We start from the raw sequence: 20,902 nt of genomic DNA, 5'->3' as shown, positions 1-20,902 counted from the left end.
CAGAGACCATGGGCATGTTAACTGGCCTATCTTACTTATTCCACTCTGTACTGACATGCCTTAACATCATTTGTATTGCAAAACACATATCATTTTAAACTGTCTACTTAAAAGAAAAATGTAAAGACTAGAAGGCACAAGCTTTGAGTGGACATCAGGGACTTGCAAACCAGTCACAAAGCACCATTCACTCACTCATCCAAGACTAGATAAGCAGAAACAGTGAGAAAGAGGCGGTGATGGCACGTGCCAGTTATCCCAGGAGAGGCTAAGATCTACAGGTTTAAGGCCAACTTCGAATATTTAGGAAGAACCTGCCTCAAAAAACAGTACGAATAACAAAGGAGAGTGAGGATAAGTAATTCTGGCAAGGAAGTAAAGAGGCGTGTTCACACACAGGCAGGGCAATGCAAATGCTGCAACCACCTTGAAAAACACTCTGACAGTTCCTGTAAGAATCAAACAAAGAGCTACTACCTCACCAAGCAATTAATTATACTCTTAGACACAGACTCATGATTAATGAAAATATAACTACCAAAATATAAATCTTCATGAGAGTTAAGGTACAAATAGTCCGATGTTCATCCTCTGAAAAATGATGAATTATGGTATATTCAGCCATCAAAAACTGAACTTCAGATATATACTTTATATGACAATATAAAGGTCGGGCGTGGTAGCACACACTTGTAATCCCAGCACTCAGGTGGCAGACACAGTGGATCTCTGTGAGTTTGAGGCCAGCTTGGTCTACAAAGTGAGTCCAGGACAGCCAAGGCTATACAGAGAAACTCTGCCTTGAAAAACCAAAAAGATAAAAAAATAAAATAAACCAATATGACATATAAATGAATCTAGAAAACATTATGCTAAGAAAATGATATGCCACAAAAGGCCAGGTATTAGATGGTTCCATTTACATCAAATATCCTGAGACATAGAGACGGGGAGCATAGTGACTGTTGGCTGCGTGAGCAGGTGGCAGATCATAACCAACAGTTACCCGGTCTCTTGTTGGATAACAAAGATAGTCTGACATTGATTGTATAATTGCTGTGTGCAGAACAGGTACACGGTCTCTTGTTAGATAATAAAAATAGTCTGACACTGATTGTATGTTTGATGTGTGCAGAAGATGCTATGAAAAGCCACTGAATGCTACACTTTACATGGATGAATTATATATGTTATATATCAATAAAACTGTTATCAAAAGTAGAGTACAGTGGTTGGTACACATCTATAATCAAGGCACTGCAGAGGCTAAGGCAGCGGGACTACATGTTTGAGACCAGCCTGGGCTATATAATTGGGCCATATTTCAAAAGAAGGTAAGAAAAAGAAAGAAGAAAAAGAGCACATATGTATGTGCTTGTGCATGTAAATATTACACTCAAGTACAAGGAACTACTGTTGAAGAATCCACTAGGCAATTTCAAAGCCTAGCACATTAGTTCTACAAACTATTGACTACTAATTAATTCATTTCAACAGTAATTTACTTAAAGTTGTTATTTAAATGAGGTGTCATCAATCATCTGATCTCCCTCTGTGTGTGTGTGTGTGTGTGTGTGTGTGTGTATACACATCCACGTGCAGACAAGAGCTTGACATTGGGTGTCTTCCTATAACTCCTCACCTAATTTTTGAAACAGGATCTCTCACTGGACCTCAGGCTGAACGCCCAACATACCCCAGGGGTCTTCTGTCTCCACCCGTCTCACTGGTCTTACAGGAACATGCTGCATGAACCAGCTTTTTTGTGGGGCCTAGAAATTTGAACTCAGGTCGTCGTTCTCACACAGCAGAAATTTTACTCCTGAGCTACCTCCTCAGCCCAACCACATTGTTTTTCTTAGTGAGTGGTTTATTACACTTTGTCTATTAAGAAACAGTTGCCCCAGAACTATTTTTCAAAACCACATCATTTTAATCATAAATATGCCAGGCATGACGATCCACAGTCCCAGCACTTAAGAGGATGAGGCAGGAAGATCCCAAATTTCAGACAAGAAAAAATAAACATAAGAGAACACGTACACCAAAACTCAAAATAAATTTAAAAAATAAGGCAAATAAAAAGTAAGTGGAAAGACTTAGCACCCACACAGCACTACAGCTAATACTAATAGTGGTGGGAATATGTTATATCCTTAAGCAGGCTTAATTCTGAGCTTTTTTTTCTGAAAATGAAAACTGTCACACATATTATTTTCACTTGCTATTCAAGGTAAATATTTTCCTTTGTAAATAAGTTTTGCTCTACATAGTAATTTTTCATGGCCTTCTGGTTGGCCATATTAGTCACTCAGTAATCAATCCTTAGATATTTTTAGTTTTCCTTAATGTGAATTTTATATACATCCTTGCATATATCATATAAATGCAACTTAAAAGCCAGGCATGGTGGTGGTCACCTTTAATCCCAGCATCTTGGAGACAGAGGCAAGAGGATCTCTATGAGTCTAAGGCAAGCCTGGTCTACAAAGCGAATTTCACGCCAGCCAGGGCTACAGTGAGACTTTGACTCTAGACAGGCAGACAGACAGACAGACACATAGTTTCCTTTTTTTTTTTTTTAAATTAAGGTATAATTACATCATTTCTCCTCTTCCCTTCCCTCTCTACAATCTCTCCTGTGTCTTCCCCAACCCTAGAAATCACAGTTCTCTTTTTCTTTGTTATTGTTACACATTTATAAAAATATCTAAATACATAAACCACGATTTCAGGCTGACCACTTAGTATTAGGTAACCATTTAGGGGCTCATCCTTAAAGAAGACTATTTTGCCCACTCTCAGCCTTCCTTAGTTGCCTGCAGTACTTTGCCTATGGCGGGGCTCATGAGACACCCTTCCATGTTAGCATTCGTGGTGGACGGCTTCAGGTCTTGTGTCAGCAGCCTCCCTGTCATTTCTAGGAGACACAGTCCCACAGCACATGTCCTGGTGCCCTGGCTCTGCAATAGTTCTACACCCTCTTCCACAATGTTCCCTGAGCCTTAGGTGCAGGAACTGAGTTGTAGATGGATCAGTAATAATAACTGAATTTGCAAATCTAAGTATATTTCTTTTAATAAAAAGTAGTAGGATATGGTATCCCAGGTGTATAATTTCAGCATGCTAGGATCTGCGTCAGGAGGATTGCTGAAAGTCTAAGGCCAGCCTGGGCTACACATTCAAACTCTGTCTAAAAATCAAAACAGAAGTCTTAAAGATTACCAAGCCCAGCCAGGCATGGTGGTACATACCCGTAATCCTAATATTTGGGAGGCAGAGGCAGAAGGATCTCAATTCTAAGGCCATTCTAGATTACACCTAAATTCAAAGCTGGCCTAACCGGACGTGGTGGCGCACACCTTTAATCTCAGCACTCAGGAGGCAGAGGCAGGTAGATCCCTGTGAGTTCAAGGCCAGCTTGGTCTACAAGTGAGTCCAGGACAGCCAGGGATACACACAGAGAAACCCTGTCTCAAAAAACAAAAAAAAAAACAAAAAAAAAAAAAAAACAAAGCTGGCCTAAATGACAGAATAAGTTCTGGCCTCAAAAAACCAATGACTGGGGAAAAGTACTTGTTAGCACGTGCAAGGCTTAGTATTCAATCTCTAGCACTGATGGAAAAAATATGTAGTTTTTAATAACTAGACATCTCTCAAGTAAAGATATACCAATTTGTGCATGTGTTTAATTCAACTCTAACTCATTTCTTCTTTTAATAACTTCACCTGTTACTCAAGATATACAAACAACAAACAAGTGATTTTTTTAAAAATATTCTGAATGTTTACATTTTTACTATTCTAAACTTTTCTCTCAATTCAATATTAACTTTATTTTTTATTGTGAGAAATTCATGCATATGTACATACACACAATATAGCTGTATGCTTCTCTCCCTCTTCCAATTCCTCCTGGTGTCCCCAACTACTACACCCTCAAAGGATGACCTTCTTCTATATTCATGTGTGTGTGTGTGTGTGTGTGTGTGTGTGTGTGTGTGTACACATATATACACAACTATGGAGTCCAGTTAGCATTGCCTCTTATTTGCATGTGTTTAGGGCTGATCTCGTAGGACTAGTGTCTGGACTCTGAAAAAAATAAAAAGAAGAAGGAGGAGGAGAAAGAAGGAGGAGGAATAAGAAGAGACTGGTTCTCCTTCCCTGGCAGCCACTGACCACATATAGCTCTTCTTCTAGGGGTGGGACATTGAGAAATGATCCTCCATCCATGTTGGCATGTCAACTGGAAAGCATAATAATTTTAATTTCCACTTGCTTTGTCTATTTCCCAAAATCAGAATTGTCTTTCCAGTTTGATAGGTATCGGAACCTGTGACAGAACAGTACCTCACTGCAACTTATATTTGACATCCAACAACACATTTTCAATTGTTCACTGGCCATTTTACATTTTCCTCTCATGAGAAACATTTAACATGGTTAACCTTTATTTTGTTAATAGCTTATATTTACATTCTAAATCATTGTGTATATGTTTAATTCTACTGAACTGACAAAACAGTAGCAAAGTATGTGTCTATAGGCAATAAACTACACATACATGCAAAACCTAACGACAAAATATCAGAGTACTTTAGAAGGTAGATCATAATCATTGCAGATTACATAAATTCACTTAAATGAAACATGATATTATTTTCTATAATTGTCTTTTCGTTTTTAAGTTCTACAAATCAAGAAAACCAAATATTAGAGGAAGCAAAACTGATCAATGAGCCACTACTAATCATCAACTTTTAATATGAAAATGAAGAACAAATGCATGTACTATAGGAAAAAACAAGGTTGTCATTATGATAATGTTTCAAATTTCTCATTATAAATATATATACCTTGTGAATTCTTCGCACTAAGACAGATGCAAAAAACCGTAAGGTGATCCTCAGTTCGTCAACAAAGGACTCATCGTCTGTCACATCCCTTCAATTAAGGAAAAAGCAAACATTCAGAAATGCTGAGAAATGGCACTTCAGCTCATTGAAACCAAGGAAAAGAATTTTCCTTGTTTTTTGGGGAGGAGGTTAGGTTTTTTTTTCCTGGGACAGTATTTTTCTGTGTAGCCTTGGCTATCCTGGACTCACTTTGTAGACCAGGCTGGCCTGGAATTCACAGTGATCAGCCTGCCTCTGCCTCCCGAGTGCTGGGCTTAGGTCTGCACCACCACGCCTGGCGAATTTTCCTCTTTAAAAAAATTTTTGCTATTTTTCTTTTAAGCCCTATTCATTTTTACGTGAGTGCTCTATCTGCAATGTACACCTGTATGCCAAAAGAGAACATCAGATCCCAGTGTAGAGGGTCGTGAGCCACCACATGGTTGCTAGGAATTGAACTCAGGACCTCGGGAAGAGCAGACAATATTCTTAACCTCTGAGCCATCTCTCCAGTCCTGCTATGTTTTGTTTTGTTTTTTATTTACAAATAATGTATTTTGTTGCAGAACAGAGGAAAATGGATAAAAACAAAAACAAAAACAAATTTCCCATGATTTTAGCTCCAAATCATAATGATTAGTAACTATTTTTTATATATGCATGCAAGTGCCTTTTTTAAAGAAACTAAGATAATTTTCTAAGCATCACCAAATAAACTTCAAAGAAACAAAACAATCAGTGATGGAGAGTTAAGGTACAAAATTTTAAGTTAGTTAAAATATTTACAAAGTAGTATAGGTCTCAAAGGGGAGGGGGTACTCTCAAAGAAAAATAAACTGAAAATTCACTTTTAGGCAAAGACTACCTCTGAGCTACATTCCAGGCTATAAACATTTTAAAACTGAAATTCTGCCAAATTTCACAGGAGATGATTTTTGGGTTTTTTTGTTTTGTTTTGTTTTTTCACTTTATTTTTTATTTAATTAATTTATTCAGATTACAATTCAATGTTATCCCATCACTTGTATCCTCCCATTTCTCCCTCCCTCCCGCTTTCACCCTATTCCCCTTCCCTAGGTCTATGACTGAGGGGGACCTCCTCTTTTTGGGTATTTTTGCTTGCTTGTTTTGTTTTTGGAGACGGGGTCTCTCTACTAAGGCCTGGCTGTCCTGGAACTCACTATGTAGACCAGGCTGGCCTCAAATTCACAGAGAGATCTGCCTGCCTCTGCCTCCAGAGGACTCTGATTAAAGTCATGCTCCACTCCCCAGCTCATCTTCCTGAAATCTAAATGTCCCTACAGGAAGTAGGGCATCTTCTTCCTCAAAGACAAAGACAGGCGTGAATAGCGGCTACATCCTGAACTTGAAGATGGAGCTGTTGCGTCTAAGCAGAGTAAGAGAGCACATGTGTCTACCATGCCTCCTACTGCAACCAGGGAAAGGAGCTATATGATAGCACCAGGAGCTACTGTGAAGAAAATATGTACTTTACAATACAAACAAACTTAATGCCTGAAAAAAAAAAAAGTCTCAGTTTGGCAATGAAAGAAAGGAGGTGTCTTTAAAAAAAAAAAAAAAAAGATTCATTTTACAAAAGGTTTCATCATCAGCTCTGTGTAAATTACAAATACTTCACATTTAAGACACAATCAGCCTTTAATCCCAGCACTGGGAGGTAGAGGCAGGCGGAGCTCTGAGCTCAAGGCCAGCCTGGTCTACAAAGCGAGTCCAGGACAGCCAGAGCTGGTGAGGCCACTCAGTGGGTGAGAGCATAAGCCCCTGGAGCCTGCATGGTGGGTAGAAAGAGAACCAACTCAGGCAGGCTGGCCTCTCATCTCTACACATATTATGTGCCTGGAACATATAGAAATAAGTAAACAGAAAAATACACATACTTTTATTAAAACATAGCATATAAACTATTGTATTAAATTAGTCTTAAAACACTATGGATGTACTCAAATAGCAGAGTGTTTTTAATTAGAAAGTAAAACATATAACTGAATCAATACAAAAGTGGGGCACATTATTATACATTACTCTGTCAGATTTACATGTTCAAATATAATAAACTCACGATTTTTTTTCCTTTTGTTTTTGGTTTTTCGAGACAAAGTTTCTCTATGGCTGCCCTGGAACTCTCTTTGTAGACCAGGCTGGCCTCAAACTCACAGCAATCTACCTGCCTCTGTCTCCCAAGTGCTGGGATTAAAGATGTACACTACCATGCCCAGCAAACACACGATTCTTTTTTTTTTTTTTTTTTTTTTTTGAGACAAGGTTTCTCTGTGTAGCCTTGGCTGTCAGGGACTGACTTTGTAGACCAGGCTGGCTTTGAACTCACAGTGACCTGCCTGCCTCTGCCTCCCGAGTGCTAGGATTGAAGATGTGCGCCACCACACCCAGCTAACAGGACTCTTAAAGAAACATGCATTTATCAAATAACATAATTTGAGTGTCTGACTCTAAATACCATCCACCTTGCTTTTTGAGACCTAGGTCTTGCTAGGACCTAGGACTCACCAAGCCTGAACTGACAACCAAGCTCTGTGATCCCCAGTGATGCTCTGGTCTCTGCCTGCTCAGCCCTGGAATTATAAGCATACACAAACTACACCCAGCTTTTTACTTGTGTACTTTGGACTAAACTCGGGTTCCCATACTTGCATGGCAAGTACTTTACCAACTAAGTTCTCTCCCCAGCCCCTGTGAAAATTGTATAAGAAAATGTTATTTATTAGAAAGAAGATTTCCTTACATAGACCAGCCTGGTCTTAAAAGTTATAACTCTTCCTTTGCTTCCAGTGCGGTGATTAAAGGCTTGCCTCACTATACCCATCTCACCAATGACTCATAACTGAAGCCAGTTAAGTCTTTCTGGTAATCCTGGGTCTTCTCTGAGAATCTTTTTGGTAGTCAGACTGAAAGAGGGTGTACTATCGGTATTTAGTGGGAAATAGGTCAGGGACACAGCTAAATATCCAATAATACACAATGTAGTTCTCCACAGAAAAAGAAAAAGAGAAAGAAAAAAAGAAAAAAAATAGCTTTGGCCTAAATTGTCACTGAGAAATCCTGGTTTACACTGAAAACACATCAGTAACAGGTTTAACTAATGGTATTTGCCATATTAAGGAGGGGTGGGATGGAGCTTATGGAAAACCAAAACCATACCTGTACCATGGATAAACAAAGTTTTCCAACACTAATTCAAGAACCTGCACAAAAAAAAATTAAAGAAAAATAAACTGTACTACTAAGTGGTATACATGAACAACAATTTCATTATAGCAAATATTGGCAGTATTTCTTGACAAGACATTTATGTCAACTTTACATAGTTGTGAGGATCAATAAGAACATTTGAAGAAAAAAACAATACTTGAACGTTATATAACCCAGAAAGAAAGTTTCTATTAGAATGGTTCACGTATCTCAACTATCTCCATAACCAAGGGTGCCAACAAGGCCCATCAAGATGGCTCTGCAGGTAGAGGAGCTTGCCGAGTGAGCCTGGTGAGAGGAATCTGATTCCCAGAATCCATACAAAGGTGGAAGGAGAGAAGCGACTCCAGAAAGCTGTTCTCTGAAGCGCGCGCGCACACACACACACACACACACACACACACCATGCATGCTCACACACACAATAAATTTTAATTTTTTTTCAGTGAGTTGCTCCTGACTGAAGTTTCATTAAACAAAAAACAAAACTGAACAATCAAAAAACAAGGACCTAAGATTTATACAGAGAATCAAATAAGAGACATTTCACACTTTTTTCTAAGCCTTCAGTACCCAGTATATACATACATGTATATGTGTATATGTACATGTATAGCACATGCCAGATTGTACTAGAACATCTACTGACAGCTACATGCAGTATGGTTCCTGTGCTGGCAGCATCCTAAGTATCTCCCCGCTGCTAGGATGGAACCCAGACACACAGTCTTACTACTACTGAATTCCACCCCTTACTCTGGACAGCACAGTTTTAAATCAACAAGCCAAAGAAACAGAAAAACCTTAAGGAACAAAAAAGAAAAAGCCAAGTGTCTGAATAACACTGTAAGCAGCTTATATTTAGCTAGCAGTGCATACAAACTGAGATAAAGGACGACATAGCAGGGGTCAGTTCCTTAGTGCTATTCTCGAACTAATTAGCATTCAGTGCAATTCAGTACACATCTATTATCTATCATTGGTCAACTGCCTATGCGACTGCAAATCCATTGCTGAAAAAGGTGAGACTCCTTCTCCCACCTGCTAGGACTTATCGTGAAGGAATCTTATCTGAGATGCAAGGAAAAGATTTGTCCTTTAAAACAAACAAATAAATATGGAAAAAAAGCAAAGTAAAAAGAACTCTGTGACTAGACTATTACACAACCTTTCTAGTGGCCCCAATCCCTGTTCTACACCCTACTTAGTGTCAAGCCTGGGGTCACAATGCATTAAGATACATGCAAGGAGTAGGCAGATCGCTGTGAGTTTGAGATCAGCCTGGTCTACAAATTGAGTCCAGGACAGTCAAGCTATACAGAGAAACCCTGTCTCAAAAAACTAAAAATAAATAAAAATAAGAAATAAAAAAGAGTTCAGTGTTTCTTTGAAAATGGTTATTTCCTTCTCATAAAGACCTGTTCTTGCAGTAGTAAATAAACAAATAATTTTCTTCTTTTTAAAAAAGATTTTGTTTACTTATTTTATGTATACGAGCGTTACATTTACATGTATACCTGCATGCCAAAAGAGGGCACTAGATCATATACAGATGGTGTGAGTCACCATGTGGGTGCTGGGAATTGAACTCAGAACCTCTGGAAGAGCAGCCAGTGCTCTTAACCTCTGAGTCATCTCTCCAGCCCACAAATAACTTTCCTAACTGAAATGTCTATGTAAACTTGAGATCTAAGTGTAATTTGGAATAGCTTAGTAGTCAAAGTGCTTATTTTGTGATAATTATGTAGCCAAGAACTCATTAGGTGATACCCATTAAGATATGGTTGATTTTTTATTTATTTATTTATTTATTTTGTTTGTTTGTTTGTTTGTTGTGATTTGTTTAAGATAGCTTCTGTAACTCAGGCAAGTCTTGAACTTACTATGTAGCCCAGGCAGGCCTCAAATTCATGATCACACTGCCTCAGCCTCCCAAGTCCTGGAAGTATAAGATTGCACCACCATGGCTACCTTAATAAGCTGTACATGATTAAATGTTCTGATAAAAGTATTTTTTCTAATGGATTTCAACATTTTTATTTGGATATACACTCATGCACCAAGTAATATTCCAGCCAACACAGATAGCATATTTAACAATGGGTGCATAAAAGTCCCCCCCTCCTGGGGGTGAAGGTGTTGCAACTGTTACGGCACAATGTTTGTTAACATGTTTGTGGCAATTCAGATATAAACAAAACAACTGTGCCGCTAGTTATAACAATCTATGGCACATACAATTATGCACAGTATATAACACTTGATAATAACTACATTACTTGTTTATGAATTTAGTTTGCCATGTCATACTTTTTCATCTATGGCATTCTATACTTTATAGTATATGTTTATACGGTTTTATATGTTTAGGTCTGGTCTGTGCTGGTTAGTTTTAACTATCAACGTCACATAGCCCAGAATCACCTGGTAATAAAGTCTCAAATAGTAATTATTTGATCAGGTTACACACACACACACACACACACACACACACACACACACACACACTGACATAGGAAGAGTGAGGCCCCTATGGACAGCACCATTCCATAGTCAGGGAGCTGGGTGTCTCCCCTTTTTTCAGCAATGGATTTGAGGGTCACATTGGCAGCTGACCAAGGACAGATGATAGAAGTGTATTGAATTACACAGAATTCTAATTGGTTCAAGAATAGCACCTGGCAACTCCTGAACAGGGTAAAGAGGAAACAGCTGGCTGGGAGCAGGCAGGGACACACAAGTCTACTCCAACTCTGCTCGTGGCTCTGATTTGGTGCTTTGCCTTCCCGCCCTGACTTTTAACAATAATGAAACAGAACATGAACTTGTAAGCCAAGTAAGCCCTTTCCTCCCGTAAGCTGTTTTTGTCAGGATATTTTATCACAGCAACAGAAATCAAATTAGAATACTGTGCTTTTTATTTTAAAGTTTACTCCTGTTTATTTTTTTTTTCTGTAGAATAATAAATGTTATGATGGGCCAGCAGCAGCTCCAGATAACTCTGGTACTTGTACATGCCTGATTGCACTTACCACCTTGTTGGAGGACATTTGATCGTATTGTAAACCCTGAGACTGTGGACTATAAAAACCTGTTTCTGCTTTGGTGTGGTTCTGTACTAGCATACACCTTTGATCCAAGAGCTTTCTGTACACAGGATTTAATAGGTCAACAGGCCCAGCGAGAACTCAGCTGACAGTGACTAAAGAGTAGGAGGGACTTAGAGTTAAAAGGTATGTGACACAGCACAGAGAAGAGGACTTTCAGGCTTTTAGGCTTGGAGGCAGCAAGACTTTGGCCTTCGTTTTTTGGCCTTTTCCTCCTAGGCTGTCAGGTGAGCTAGTGAGCTTTTTAGGCTTTTTCCTCTGAGACCTGAGCTGAGTAGGAAGGTGAGCTGGGTGCTTTCTTTGCCTCTCAGGAGCATCTGGCTCCTGAGTCTTTATTGGTAAAACTGAATGATTGGGATTTTCATTTTTATAAAACACCACCATCTAAACTTGTATAAGCTCATTCTGTGGTGCTCTCACAGGGACAAAACTGCCTATGATTTGCAGACCACAGACCCACCCTTAAATAATTCACACTCATAGTTGGCAATACTAATTAAGTCACTTACCTCTGAGAGAGATGCATCAACCTTAGAAGAAACTTTCAGGTCTAGCCAGGGCTGGTAGTTTTCAAGTAGCAAGGAAGGCCTAAAGCAAATCAAACAACTCAGTCACTTGTAACAAAATGTAAGGAAAATATCAGCAAACAAAGTTTACCTTGCTGGTGCTCAGCATTAGGTAACAGCGCTTGGCTTACAAGCCCAATCAGTTGAGCTTGCTTCCTAGAACCCAAATAAGGGGGAAGTACTCCACACGTTGTCCTCTGACCTCCAAACATTTGCCATGAACATACACACACACACACACACACACACACACACACAATGTACACAAATAAAACGTAAAAAGTGTAACTTACCTATGTCTTTTACATTTCACTTTACCACAAACAGCACAGCTATGACCTTGGGGAAATAACTCTTGAAGTCCTAATTGCTAAAAAAGGAAGAAGGGGAGATTAGTTTTTATTTCTCCATAATATCTCTAATACAAAAAATCAACTTTTCAACAGCTTCATTACCCTCCATGCAAACATTCAAAGGGCTTCTTTTGTTTAGTGCTTCAAACACTAAAACTATTATAAGAACCCGGTAAGTGAAGTGTCAGGTGCACGGCTCTACAATACACAAGCTAGGTGTAACTCGGTGCTTCAGTGGTAGAGAATGGGCTCAATGTCTACTACCAGAAAAAGAAACAGAAAAAATATGAGTGGGAACCAAACACAAAGGTTTTCTTGGTGGGCAAGGTTGGCCCATGCCTATAATTCCAACTCTCAAAGGCTGAGGCAGGGGGATCTAGAATTTAAGACCCATAAACCCTGTCTTTAACAAAACAAAGCAAAAGCAAAAGCAAACTGCCTCACTTAAAACAAAAGTCAGGGCTGGAGAGATGGCTCAGTGGTTAAGAGCATGGCCTGCTCTTCCAAAGGACCTGAGTTCAATTCCCAGCACCCACATGGCAGCTCACAACTGTCTGTAACTCCAAGATCTGACACCCTCACACCAATGCACATAAACTAAAGCTAGAAATAAAATATAAAAACAAAAGTCAAATGACATGATCACTTACAAAAAAAAAAGAAAAAAATTCTACTGTGTCTAATTGCAAAAAACAAACAAACAAAAAAAAAAAAAAAAAAACCAACATTATTTTCTATTTCTTCCAAAGCTTAGCTGCAATGAGGAAGAGACAGGTGATAAATCCTAAGGCCCTGCCAACCAAATACAGCCCAGACTTCTGTGTATTCTGTACATAGAAATAACACAAACCTAAAATAAGAGATTGTATCAACCTAAAGAACCAAAATGTGAATCAAAAAAAGCTCACACCAGGTATAGTGGTGCGCACCTTTAATCCCAGCACTCAGGAGGCAGAGGCAGGCAGATCTCTGTGAGTTCGAGGCCAGCCTAGTCTACAAAGAGAGCTATAAGACAGTCAAGGCGACACAGAGAAAGCCTGTCTCAAAAAAACAAAAACTATAACAGTCCACTAGGGGCTGGGAGCACAGCTGCTACAAGGTTCCAAGCTTCATCAGTAAGGGAAAAAAAGGTATCTCACTCAGCCCTGACCTGCAGACAGAATTTTACATATCGGAATTTTGCCTTACCGAGATGGAGTTAATATATGCTACCACTATTAAATTTCAGAAATAGAATTGCTTTGTTTAAGCAAATTGCCCTATTCCTTTTGTTTCCTATGGTGCACATGTGCATGTAAGCAATTTACAGGGCTGTTGGGGGTGGGGATGGGGAAATAGCTTAGCCATAGAAAACATCTGCTCAGGCACAAGGCACTGGGTTCAATCCTCAGCCGGTGAGCAAGCATACATGTGGGCACACACACACACACACACACACAGACACACACACACACACAGACACACAATCAGGAAATTAACAGGGTTGGATTATTACTTAACCCAGAATCCCTGTGCTTCGGAATTACCTGAAACTCTTTTAACAATACTATTTACAGGGCAGTAGCCCAGAACTTTCTAACCAAAATCTGGGAATAAGGCCCACCAATCCATACTGTTGGTGACTCCCAAGAAGGGTCTCTTGTACAAGCAGCTTTGAAACCTCTGTTCTAAGTTAACTCCCTTGTGGAACACATACCTAGGGGACGAGATGACGTGGTGAACTGCAACTTCCTGAGAAGATCGCATTTTCCTTTTGCGGTTGTTTTAGAGCTGTAAGCCTTAAAACTAGAACTAGAGGTGCGGCTCAGTGGGGAATAACATGCAAGAGCCTGGGTTCAGTCCTCGGCACCAAAAAAAATCTAAGCAAATTAAAAATAAGTATCTACATACATTTATACAGACATGTATAGGTAAACACACATATTGCTCATTTTTAATTTTTCCTGTAGACTTCATATAATCCACTATAAAATAATAGTGAGTAGATTTTAAAACTCGTTGCTTTAAAATGCCTTTAGTAATAACTATTAAACAACATAAAGTCACATAAACTGGTTCTTAAAACTAAAAACCCCAGGGCTAGCAAGAGGGCTCGGCAGCAAGTGTGCCAGCTGCTCTTCCTGAGGACTGACGTTCAGGTCTCAGCACCCCCACAGTGGGCAGATCACAAGGCCTCTAACTCCAGCTCCAGGGAATCGAACGTGCACCTCTGGCCCCAGGAGTGCTGCACACTTGTGTATATGCTCACACTGACATACACACAGACACATACATTTTTAAATTTTAACTTAAAAAATTTTCAACACAATTTTACCTTGGGTTTGTATTTTATCGTGAAGAATATATTTGGTAAGAGGGAATCAGGTCCTAGTGAGCAATAGAATGTCACAACTCCAGCAACAAATGACCAGAAGATCATTAAGACATGGAGATACCTTAGAAATAAATAAAAATGATCAGAACCAAAGAAGACTATAGCAATAAAAGCTAGTTCTTATTGATCTACCGAATATTTATTAAGTACCTGGTATTCAAAATCAATTTTAAGTTTTTCAAATGATTAACTTTCTGTAATGTATTAGTTAGATATAATATAAATAATAAAATGCAGCCAGGCAGGGTGTCGAGTTCAAGGCCAACCTGGTCTACAAAGTCCAGGACAGCCAAAGCTACACACGGGAAAATTCTGTTTTGAAAAACCAAATAAATAAATAAATAAGTGCCTACTGTGTGTTCCACAGAGTTAGGCTGTGGGGATACAATGGAGACCACCACTTCCATGGTCTCTAGGACCTCAGAGAACAGGCTAGCAGTGACAGGTGAGTACATAAGCATGATACAAACCTCAGTAGCTGTAGAAAGACTTAGAGAGTGGATAGGGGAAAAGCAGCCAAAGAGGGCAGGGAGAGAAGTGAGGGGCTGGGAAAGAGCTAGGCGAACTCAAACTTGAGCGCGCTGTGTGACTAGGTCTGCACAGTTTCCACAACATAAAAGTTTAGGCCACATGTTGCTTTTTCAGAGCACCCAGGTTTGATGCCCAGCACCCACATGGGCTTACCATCTATAACTACAGTTTCCAGGGATCTGATGACCTCAGAATCAACAGACTTATGCCCTCCACAGGCACAGGGCATGCAGGCAAAACACTCATATATACCAAGGAAAGTACGTGAATCTGAAAAAATAATTTTTAAAAAATGGCCCTGAAAGGACTATGAAGAGGCAAGAGGCCAGAGTAGCTATTGTGTCATAAAACCTGTCATATTAATGTGTCTCAAAACAGGTGCACTCAGCCAGGCGTGGTGGCGCACACCTTTAATACCAGCACTCAGGAGGCAGAGGCAGGAGGATCGATGTGAGTTCAAGGCCAGCCTGGTCTTCAAACTGAGCCCAGGACAGCCAATGCTACACAGAGAGACCCTGTCTCAAAAAACAAAACAAAACAAAACAAAAAACAGGCGCACTCAGCATATTACAGATGCCGATCTCCTCACAGTGTAAACTTTCAATGACCACTGTGTGTTTATTGTGAGTAACTGCATAAAAGATAAGCTTTACTTATAAATAACAGATGTGCAGGTGACAACTGAGTTACTTCTGCTGCTAACTGATCATCACACACAACAGTAAAACATGGAGCTGGGTTATCTCCTTGTTCCCGGCAGTAACGTTGTGTGACAGTTTGTGAAAATGGATAATTTCAAGAGGAGGCTGACTGAGCAGCAGTCACGCTGGAAGTGACACTCAAACCAAAGCAACTGCAATTATAAAGGAAATGGTGCTTGTGGGAATCCGGACTCTGCTGCGGTTTAAGACTTCTGATGCGCAGGGCTGGAGCTGTAGGTCAGCTGGCAGAGTGCTTGCCTCACATGCAGGAAGCCCCGAGTTTAATCTCTAGCAACCCAAAAACCAGGCATGCCTCTGATCCTGGCATTTGGGAGACAGAAGTCATCTTTAGCCAGCATGGGGTGAAAATATCTCTAAGTGACTTTGGTAAAAATGCTTACCTTTCATGGATTTTAAGAAATGTTTTATGACAGTGAATGAAAAACCGAAAACAATCCACACTCAGGAGCTTGGCATTCAGACACACAGAAGATACTCCATACACTAAATTCAAATTACTCATAGTGTATATTTTTATTAATAGAGAAGTTTATTAAATGAGCATGGGAGAGCAAAGAAGTGAGAGGAATACCCCAGAGAGAAACACAGAGACAGAGGAAGAGAGGAAGAGAGCGGAAAGGTAGGTAAGAGAGAGAGGTAAGAGAAATATTACACATTTTTTTTTTTGCAAAAACATAAAAAAAAAGTGAACTATGTGAGCTAGAAATTAGGGTTCAATCAGTCTTACCCCCTCTCAATAGCTTTGTGAAGCTCTAATAACTGACAGCTATGTCTCTTCCACAAAAAAATTAAAAATTAAAAAATGGCAGTGAGGAGAGAATGAAGTCACAATGCAGAGAGAACACAGAGGACTAAAGATAGGTTAGTTTGGTTTAGTTTGTTTTGTTTTGTTTTGGTGGTTTGGGTTTGGTTGGGTTGGATTTTGGTTTGGTTTGTGGGTTTATGGTTCAGTTTGTTTTGGTTTGTTTTGTTTTGGTTTTTTTTTTCTGAACTTACTGTATAGACCAAACTATCCTCAAACTCTCAGAGGTCCAAAAGGCAGAGGCAGGTGGATTTCTTTGAGTCTGAGGCCAGCTTCTGTCTACATTGTGAGTTTAAGAGCGCCAGAGCTATAGACGGAGACTCTGCCTCAAAAACAGATGAGAGAGAGAGAGAGAGAGAGAGAGAGAGAGAGAGAGAGAGAGAGAGAGAGAGAGTGAGTTCAGTCTGTCTGTCTTTGGTCTAGCCAAGTTTCAGGTGTCTTGCTTAATATGTGCCACAGAAAAAAATGGCCCACAAACTGCTATATATGGTAATTCTTTACAGAGAATACTAGCTGGAGACAAAGGATTAGAAATTAGATAAGAGGCTGAAAAGTCAGTCACCTTGATATAGACTAGATTATCTGATAGGCTGTTCCCATAAGCACTGAGGTCACCTAGATTGATAGCAGAATTTAAAACAGACGTCAGGAGCCAGCCTTGTATGAATGAGTACAACCGACCTGGTGAGTGCCCTCAAAGAGGAAATAGATGGTGTACAGTTCAAAGGAGTAAGAGACTTCTGGGGCTGGAGAGATGGCTCAGAGGTGAAGAGCACCGTCTGCTCTTCCAAAGGTCCCGAGTTCAATTCCCAGCAACCACATGGTGGCTCACAACCACCTGTAATGAGGTGCCTTCTTGTGGCAGATAGGCACACATGTGAGCAGAATACTATATAAATAATAAATAAATCTCTAAAAGAAAAGAGAGAAAGAGACCTCTGCTTCCCTGCTAAGAGTAAGCAGTACTAGACTTGCCTTCCCACACGAAGAACCACATAGATAAGATATGTGGCAACTAGTCTCAGCAAGGCAGAGAGCACTGCAGGGCTGGGAGCCATGAGAAGGGAGGCAGCTGGGTAGGCTCCATGTGCACCCCAGATTCTTACCACAAATCTTTCCACTTCCTTTTTTTTTCTTCTTTTAAGATTGATTTATTTATTATGTATACAGTGTTCTGCCTGCATGTACACCTGCACACCAGAAGAGGGCATTAGATCACAGTCTAGATGGTTGTGAGCCACCATGTGTCTGCTGAGAGTTGAACTCAGGACCTTTGGGAAAGCAGCCAGTGCTCTTAACCTCTGAGCCATCTCTCCAGCCCCATCTTAACACTTTCAAAAGAAATTGTGAGGATCTGGAACTCAGAATTAAGGTATGCAGCAGCCAAGAAGGATAGAAATGTGGAAATGCTAATATCTTACAGAAAGTGACCAAGTAAGTCAAAAGGCCCTGCAGAAAACCACCTGACTGTCAAACTCTTAATTCAATACCTGAGAAGCACGCACTGTGTGCCTATTATTATAAAAAATGCTCTCAACTCCCAGCACTTGGAAGGCAGAGGCAGGCGGATCTCTGTGAGTTCGAGGCCATCCTGGTCTACAAAGTGAGTCCAGGACAGCCAAGGCTACAGAGAAACCCTGTCTTGAAAAACAAAAACAAAACAAAACAAAAATGTTCTCAGGGCCCACAAGATGGCTCAGTGGGTAAAGGCAGCCTCCTGCCAAGCCTGACTACTTGAGTTAGATCCCGGAACCCACATGGTAGAGGTGAGAACTGCCCCCCAAAAGCTATCCTCCACATGGATGATGCAGTACTCTGTAGCCAAAATGAAAAACATTAAGTGAATCTTACAGTTGTATACCAACCCAGAAGTAGCTACTACCCATTTCCCCAAAGTAATTTCATCCATTTATAAATCAAAATTCAGAAAATCTAAGATTAATGAATTATAGTACATTTTATATATTTTAGCATTGTCAAGTGATATGTATTTAAGCATTTACCTCACATATTAACATTTCTGAAACAAACCATATAAACAGTGAGAAGTTAACCAATGAAGAAAAAACCACTAATAGTCTCATGTCTGTTCAGGTCATCAAATGTAATTTGGAACCTAATAATGTTTTTAGAGTGCTTTTGAATTCCAAATTACAACTTAAGAACTGTAGAACCGAGCCAGGCATGGTGGCAATTGCCTTTAATCCTAGCACTTGGGAGGCAGGGACAGACAGATCACTGTGAGTTTGAGGCCAGCTAGGTCTACAAAATGAGTCCAGGACAGCCAGGGCTGTTACACAGAGAAACTCGGTCTTGGAAAAAAAAATAGAAGAAGGAGAAGGAGAAGGAGAAGGAGAAGGAGAAGGAGAAGGAGAAGGAGAAGGAGAAGGAGAAGGAGAAGGAGAAGGAGAAGGAGAAGGAGAAGGAGAAGGAGAAGAAGAAGAAGAAGAAGAAGAAGAAGAAGAAGAAGAAGAAGAAGAAGAAGAAGAAACTGGAGAGCCAGCCCACCAAGTATATGCCAGTGGTCCTGGTGACCTGAGGCAGGGAGAGAGGTTTGGAGCTAGCCTGAAAAATACAGTGAGAACCCAGTTCTTAAGAAAATAAATTAAATTTTTTTAAAAAATGTTTTTAAACCTGAGGCAGGGGCTGGAGAGATGGCTCAGGGCACTGACTGCTCTTCCAGAGGTCCTAACCATCTATAATGTGATCGAATGCCCTCTTCCAGTGTGCAAGCAGAGCACTGTATACATAAGAAAGAAAGAAAGAAAGAAAGAAAGAAAGAAAGAAAGAAAGAAAGAAAGAAAGAAAGAAAGAAAAAGGAATAAGACACAGGCAGGAAGTTCCCAGCCAAAGCTACATAGAGAGTTCAAGGTCAGCTTGGGCTACATAGCCTAAGGCCCTAGACCTATACTTAGAATGAGTGCCAGCAAACCCTATATTCATTAGTTCATAAAATGAACTATAACAAAGACATTAAGATGAAACCTTCTAGCTTTAAGGTATTAAGCCAGGGGCTTGGTGCAGTGGCGCACGCCTTTAATCCCAGCACTCGGGAGGCAGACGCAGGTGGATCACTGTGAGCTCAAGGCCAGCCTGGTCTACAAAGTAAGTCCAGGACAGCCAAGGCTACACAGAGAGACCTTGTCTCAAACCGCCCCCCCAAAAAGGGGAGTATTAAACCAGAAATGTTTAGCTTTAAGGGAATAAAGCTGATAGTTCTAGCCCAGGGATGATCTTGCTCCCAGGCAGCATTTGGCAGTGGACGGACAATTTTATTGTAATGTCTTCTGAAAAGAACCTCAGCCTCAGCTAGACAGATACCTGACAATGAACAGGACAGCCCCCTACAAGGAATTCCCGGGCTTAAAACACCAACAGTACTGACCATAAGAAGCCCTGCACTGATCAGCCAAGGAAAATGCTGACAGCAACAAGGCAAACCTTCCAAAGGCTAGGTAAGGGATGAAAAGAAAATCCAAAATTCGGCAGCACTTATACTAAATTCTGAATGCTTCAGAGATCAGCATAGCCCCTCTTCAAGGATGACACACAAAGTGTGAAGGGTTCCATGTTGTTCCAACTTTGTTTGTTTGTTTCAGACAGGGTTTTTCTAGGTAATCCAGGCTGTCCTGTACTCACTCTTAGACCAGGCTGTTCTTGAACTCAGAGACCCACCTGCTGGCATCAGTGCTGGGTTCAAAGGCATTGTGTGTTCCTTTTTTTTTTTTTAAAGTAGAAAGGACAACAATGGCAAGTGAACTTAACAAGATAAGACCCATTCTTAAAAATAATAGTTATGAAATAAGTCAACCTAACCTCTAAAAGGAGTCTAGTGGCTGTTACTAGAAAACCAGTTTTTTGAAGTTTTGGTTTTAACGTAGTTCCTAAGGCCAGACTATCTATCTCTTTGTTTGTGGATGTGTGTGGATGTGAGTGCAGTGTGTGCACACGTAGGCATCTGCACGGATGCCAGAGTCGGGTCAGGTGTCCTCAATCACATCCTACCTTATAACTTTGAGAGAGGGGTGCTCCGTGAACCTGAAGCTCTTAGAGTGAGTTTGTTAAGTCTGTTTGCTTTGGCTAGGCCAGAAGCCAGCAAGTCTCAGCCATGCCCTTGTGTCTGTTTACCTCGATGCTGGGGTTACCGGCATGGCACTAAGCCTGGCTTATTAACGAGCACTAGGATCTGAAAGGATGGCCCCCATGTTTTCAGAGCAAGCACTCAGATCACTTTGTCTACAGCTCCTTTAATGTTCTGCTGCATTGTTTTAAACCAAAGACTTCTTAAAGATTTAAGTGTGTGCACACATGCACATGAGCA

At 40.3% G+C, this 20,902-nt stretch overlaps 1 protein-coding gene across 4 annotated transcripts in view; it reads right to left on the bottom strand.

Moving 5' to 3' along the window:
* Positions 1–20,902, bottom strand: part of SNX14 (sorting nexin 14) — a 64,945-nt gene that overhangs the window by 39,312 nt on the left and 4,731 nt on the right. For all 4 annotated transcript variants that reach the window (XM_084753441.1, XM_084753442.1, XM_084753443.1 and 1 more), the window contains exons 2-6: positions 14,467–14,587; positions 12,093–12,169; positions 11,743–11,821; positions 8,076–8,119; positions 4,860–4,947 (exon numbers count right to left, since the gene is read on the bottom strand). In XM_084753441.1, the coding sequence (XP_084609567.1) occupies positions 4,860–4,947; positions 8,076–8,119; positions 11,743–11,821; positions 12,093–12,169; positions 14,467–14,587 (409 nt within the window). The remainder of the gene's footprint in view (positions 1–4,859; positions 4,948–8,075; positions 8,120–11,742; positions 11,822–12,092; positions 12,170–14,466; positions 14,588–20,902) is intronic.

Source organism: Acomys minous (genome assembly GCF_964271855.1).
Source record: "Acomys minous genome assembly, chromosome: 13".
NCBI lineage: Eukaryota > Metazoa > Chordata > Mammalia > Rodentia > Muridae > Acomys > Acomys minous.
Note: the sequence above shows the minus strand (reverse complement) of the source record. Positions and strands in the feature narration are given on the sequence as shown.